The sequence below is a fragment of the Hyla sarda genome, chromosome 2 (assembly GCF_029499605.1).
Source record: "Hyla sarda isolate aHylSar1 chromosome 2, aHylSar1.hap1, whole genome shotgun sequence".
In the NCBI taxonomy this organism is placed as follows: Eukaryota; Metazoa; Chordata; class Amphibia; order Anura; family Hylidae; genus Hyla; species Hyla sarda.
In genome coordinates, this window is record NC_079190.1 from 195,601,644 (window position 1) to 195,607,643 (window position 6,000).

At 38.8% G+C, this 6,000-nt stretch overlaps 1 protein-coding gene across 1 annotated transcript in view; it reads right to left on the bottom strand.

Moving 5' to 3' along the window:
* The window catches only part of IL1R2 (interleukin 1 receptor type 2), a 29,248-nt gene extending 23,763 nt beyond the window's left edge, over positions 1-5,485 (bottom strand). The window contains exons 1-4 of the mRNA XM_056556083.1: positions 5,441-5,485; positions 4,955-5,027; positions 1,990-2,074; positions 576-822 (exon numbers count right to left, since the gene is read on the bottom strand). Coding sequence (XP_056412058.1) covers positions 576-822; positions 1,990-2,074; positions 4,955-5,005 — 383 coding nt within the window. The 5' untranslated portion in view covers positions 5,006-5,027; positions 5,441-5,485. The remainder of the gene's footprint in view (positions 1-575; positions 823-1,989; positions 2,075-4,954; positions 5,028-5,440) is intronic.
* Between the last annotated feature and the right edge of the window lie 515 nt (positions 5,486-6,000).

Genomic DNA, 6,000 nt, shown 5'->3' on the forward strand with positions numbered 1-6,000 from the left:
CAAAACAAATGTTTGGTGGCGCTGTTCAGCAGAAAACCATCTGTGACTATGTTTTGGTTTACTTGAAGACACTACAACAATCAGAGTTTTTGGAATCTGGATGCCTCTTGATAACATATGACATACACAATGAAAATTTGTTGAATTGAAGACTAGCTGTCAGTCTGTTCCCCCACGCTAAACCCAATACACTGGGTTATAGTGTGAATAAACAGGAATCCAACGATGGGTCACTGACTAAGATAATAGGTCCTGAGATATGTCCCCCAGAAGATCCTCTGCTAAATTCAGTGAATCGCGCACAGGAGGCAGGGCGCCGCCCCCTTTATTTACATATTCATTGTGAATGAATATGTAAATGGAGTTGGCGGAGCTCCACCCCCTGTGCGCGATTCACTGAATTTAGCAGAGGATCTTCTGGAGGACATATCTCAGGACCTACTGGACGTATCTTAGTCAGTGACCCCTCATTGGACTCCTGTTCACCCACACTATAATCCAGTGTATTGGTTTAGTGTGGGTGAATAGGCTGACCATTTCCCTTTAAAGGTAATATATTTAAAAGTATTACACACCTCACTATACATGTATAAATCCCAGTATCCTCTTTTAAAGCTGGCAAGAACCACAAGGCATCTTTTTTGCTCTGAATTCTAGGTTTTCCTTCTTTATCCAGAGCTTCAGCACCATTTCTTGTCCAAATCAAGGGAACTGTAGAAAGATCTTGCAGCAAATACTGTGAAACTGGGCACTCAATGGTAGCTAGTTCTTCGTTTAGTGCATAATAATCCATAGAATGTGTGATCTGCACTTGACATTTCTCTACATTAACAACAAAAACATTTAAATACCAGTGCAAAACCTAACAGCCCACATTCTCACAGTACAGTCTATAAAATTCAGTGTGTTAATATAAAAAATACATTTTCACCTGGGGTAGGTGGGCTCCATAGATTTTTATATAGAATCTGTCTCCTGCAGCGAGGAGAGAGATAGGAAAAAAAGTGCAAAGCTGAATGCTTCTCTGTGCTCATTCTAGTGATCGGTGGGGGTCTCAACACCCAGACCACTACTGACAAATTTTTTTTTTTTGTTTTGTTTATATGACACAGTAACAAAGCATCATAGTAGTGCCATGACCTTACGCAATACGTAATACTTCTGCTTTGAGGTTGAAGCACTTCTGCTTTGGGGCTTTTTCACACTTTTTGTGTTTTTCAATCACCCACGCAAATGCTCTCATGATATACATCAGAGAATCCTCTAGAGTAGATCAAGATTGCTTGACCAATGTATTGTTCATTCATAAACCCTAAAAACCATCTAATGGAACAATGATCAATGCCTTTAAAAGGTTTTACTCAATGAATTTAAATATTAAGAAAAATACATTAAAATAATTTATATTACTGGTAATTACCATGTTTTTCCATAGCTACTCTAAACCTCCCAACTGCTGTAAATATATTAGGACTGTGAATAAGTTCTTATAAAAGGTCACATGACAAGTCTGTTAACATTTCTATGGTAACCGCAGAGCAAGCACAATATTTTAAATTATTTAAATTATCAAAAAGTATAGGGGATAAGATGTCTGATCACGGGGGTCCCGCCACTGGGACCCCGCACGATCTCCGGACAGCTCCCAGAATTCTGTAGGATGTCATGTCACGCCACGCCCCTTCCATTCATGTCTATGGGAGGAGGTGTGGCAGCGGGACATGCGCAGTCAGACATCTTATCCCCTTTAAGTGGAAACTAAAATCCTGCATCAGAAGCCAGAAGACAGACCAATCGGAGGCAACAGAATAAGGGTCTCCAGGTGGTCTTGCAAGTGGTACATTGGATAATATGACAAACCAGGGTATAGTAAGTGTAGAATTTTTTTTTCCCACATTCTGACACTGGATAACCCTTTTAACTTAGACAGATACAATGTTACTGTAACTATTTACATGTATTACATGATCATTGATCATAATACTTTACCTCCAGTTTTCAGCCGATAAACATTAAATCCTGATGTCTCTAAGAAATATGTTCCAAACAAGATGAATGAAAACCACATCTTCCTCTGTAAAAAAAAAAAACAGTTGCTCAAATAGTAATGCTTATGCACCATGGTTACAATTTTTCATAACATACAAGTGTATATGAGTGCCTTAGGACAAGTTGCTGGGTACAACAGTGTCACTGCAACATGCAAAAAATACATTTCATAAAATGAACCTGTGAGTCATAGTGCTGGTTCTTTGTTTAGAGAAGCATAATATGACAAATACATTACTATAAATCATACTCTTTCATAGATGAAGTTAAAGGGGTACTCCGCCTCTAGACATCTTATCCCTTATCCAAAGGATAGGGGATAAGATGTCAGATAGCCTCGGTCCCGCTGCTGGGGAGCCCCGGGATCCCCGCTGCGGCACCCCGCCATCATTACTGCACAGAGCGAGTTTTCTCTGCACGTAATGACGGGCAATACAGGGGCCGGAGCAGCATGATGTCACGGCCCCGCCCCTCGTGACGTCACGGTCCGCCCCTTTCAATACAAGTCTATGGGAGGGGTCACCACGCCCCCTGCCATAGACTTGCATTAAGGGGACGGGCTGTGATGTCACGAGGGGCGGAGCCGCGACGTCATGCTGCTCCGTCCCCTGTATTGCCCGTCATTACGCACAGAGTGAACTCGCTCTGTGCTGTAATGATAGCGGGGTGCCGCAGCGGGGATCCCGGGGCTCCCCAGCAGCGGGATCGCGGTGATCTGACATCTTATCCCCTATCCTTTGGATAGGGGATAAGATGTCAGGGGCGGAGTACCCCTTTAACGGGGGGATAAGATTTCTCTTTGAGGAGATCACCCTTACTGGTGTGTGGCCCTTCAAAGACCATTAGCACTCCACTGTGCATTCTGGGAAGAAGAACTATGCAAAGGAGCTCAATCACACCACCTTTTCGAGTAGTTTTCCCTAAACATCGTTTTTTCACTCCAGTTGAAGAGTTTTAGAAATTAATTGGAGTTTAACTCCAGTGGAAACCTTTATTTTTTTTTAATCAACTGATGCCAGAAAGTTAAACAGATTTGTAAATTACTTCTATTAAAAATCTTAACCCTTCCAGTACTTATGAGTGGCTGTATACTACAGAGGAAATTCTTTTCTTTTGGGATATCTTTTCTGTCATGACCACAGTGCTCTCTGCTGAAACCTCTGTCTATTTTAGGAACTGTCCAGAGCAGCATAGGTTTGCTATTGGAATTTTCTCCTGCTCTGGACAGTTCCCGACATGAACAGAGGTGTCAGCAGAGAGCACTGTGGTCTTGACAGAAAAGAAATCCAAAAAGAAATGAATTTCCTCTGTAGTATACAACCGCTAATAAGTACTGGAAGGATTAATATTTTTTAATAGAGGTAATTTACAAATCTGTTTAACTTTATAGCATCAGTTGATTAAAAAAAAAAAGTGTTCCACCGGAGTACCCCTTTAATGCCAAGCCAGAGATGTCTCCGGAAGGAAACCCCGAAACAGCCCTGTCCACAGATGGGTACTCCTTCCTACTGGAGGGATCTCTGGCTTTGCATTAAACCCCAATCCGTTTCTAAAACTTTTTAGTTGGAGTAAAATTTAGGGAAAACTACCTGAAAAGGTGATTGAGCACCTGTGCACATTCCCTCTCCCCAAAGGTGAAGATAAAATGATAGTTTTTCTGTATAGGCCTACCCTAAAGTGTGTTAAAACAGATTGGAATTCTGTATCACAGAGGTGCAAGGCAATGAAGCTACCCAATTGTGTCTGAAAACTGGGCATAAAAAATGCCAAGACAGTCCAGAAAAAAAGAAATTCCAAGTTACTCCTTAAGAATTAGGATTAAGGAGAATAGCTATGCCATACTTTGGCAGTCAAGTGTTAGAATGACTAAACTAGTTTTTAGTAACTTAGGCAGCAAGGTACAGTATCAAAGTTATAGACTTTAATAACCAGACACAGTACTTGAAGGGTTTCTTTAACCGGACATTCCAAAAAAGGTTATAAACAATCATTTAGAATTTGAGGGCACAATTAACCCAATTTCTCAAAATGTATCCAAATTTATCTTGCGTTATACAAAAGTATGTAATTATTTACACTTAAACAGATTTGGCAGTGCTATGCTAGGTGGTAAATTGAATGATATTGTTAATAATTCAGCAAATGTTAATAATAGTTACATTACATTTATGGTACTTTGTTGTAGAGATCACGCATGTTCATGAATGTTGCTTTGGTTATCATTCATTATTTTATTTATCAGATTATGAGTTGTTTAGATATTCTATGAATGATATATTGCTTATTAGTCTCAAATCTATATTGTTATGCCATTGTCCAGATGGAAGATAACTCAACTACAACTGCAGTCTTGGAATATTAATTTGAATCATTAAGTGCATAAATGACACAGCTCCAAATCCAGAGCATTCATTGTCCTACGTAAGAAATTATTTTATGGCAAATATGGTATGAATGATCATGAGAAAAGGGAGCATGAGAGAATCACCAGCAAGCACTTGACAATTGCTAATATATCATTATAATCACATAGGAGATGCCAAACTCAAGTTAAAAGTGACACTACTCTATAAAATGTCCTTTGTTAACTTTTACATTTTGTAATTTGCCATTTTGTCAAGTCAATTTAAAAATAAAGCCACAGATGATGGACATATATGATATCTTATATACTTTCGTGAGCTAAATAAGACAATAGTATTTTCTAATACATTTCTTATGTTTATCTGACTGATATTTTGTGTTACACATGTCAAAGTTATATATATATATATATATATATATATATATATATATATATATATATGCTAATAAAGTTTTCAGTTTGCTTATTGTGATTTAATACTATGTATACTTTTCAGAGAAATCACGTTTGGAAAATAGTAATGAATATATTTGTTCTTACCTTCCTTAGAACAATCGAATGTTTCCTGATAGAAGAACACAGATAGAACATTTTGAATAGAAATTCCTTAGTTCTGTACACAAATACAAGTGTTTCCAGTGATAGCCAAGTGAAGTGAAAAAATAGAAATACGTGTTGTGGATAAATATACATATATATATACATCATGCATGTACTGTGGAACTTCCTCAAACATTTCTCAATCAATATCATGTCTAAAATAGAGTAGACACTTTCCAGGTCAATATCCTGATTGCTCAAGTTAGGAGATATATAAAGAGAAAGCACATCATAGTTTCCCTTTTTTATAGTATATGACTATACCCTATTTCTCATTGGCATTCAAGCTTTAAATCTAAACCCTGACCTTTATGAGTAGTTTAGGGAACTGAACTTTTTATACATTTGTACCCTATCCACAGCATCGCGTTAAGTCAGATTGCTGGAACCCCCTGGGATCTCCTGTATGGGGCCCCATCTACTTACATATCCTCTCAGCCAATCACCAGCCACAGCGCTGTCCTGCCAGCCTGCAAATGCAATTGACAGAGGGTGACGTTTTGACTTTTTTCTAATTTTTTTATGTTACGGCCTTGTATTAAAAAAAAAAATGATCACATTTCCCCCATCATACTTCACTTAAATGGGCACTGTGATTTGAATGGATTTTGCATAGATTAAAAAGTACAAGGGAATATAAGAAACTATATAATAAATCTTATCAGACAAGAATGTTCTTTCTCCTGTTATCAAACTTCTTACTATTCTCCTTTCACCTGTTATCAAACTTCTGCCATTCTTCTCTGTAGATCCACTCATGCTGTCAGGTTAGACGGGGACCGTCAGCGCACAGCCATTTTCAGCTCGGAAGGTGAATCTTTAGCCTAGGCTGAGGTCCTGAGCACACTGGATTTACATTAAAAACATCTCTGTACTGAACTTGGTGTTCGTCGCTCGGTGCAGCACCATTTTATGCTAGGGATGTGTTTGGGACCCGCTACTTACAGGTGGCCATGACGTGGCTAGGGGGCTTGCACTTCATGATC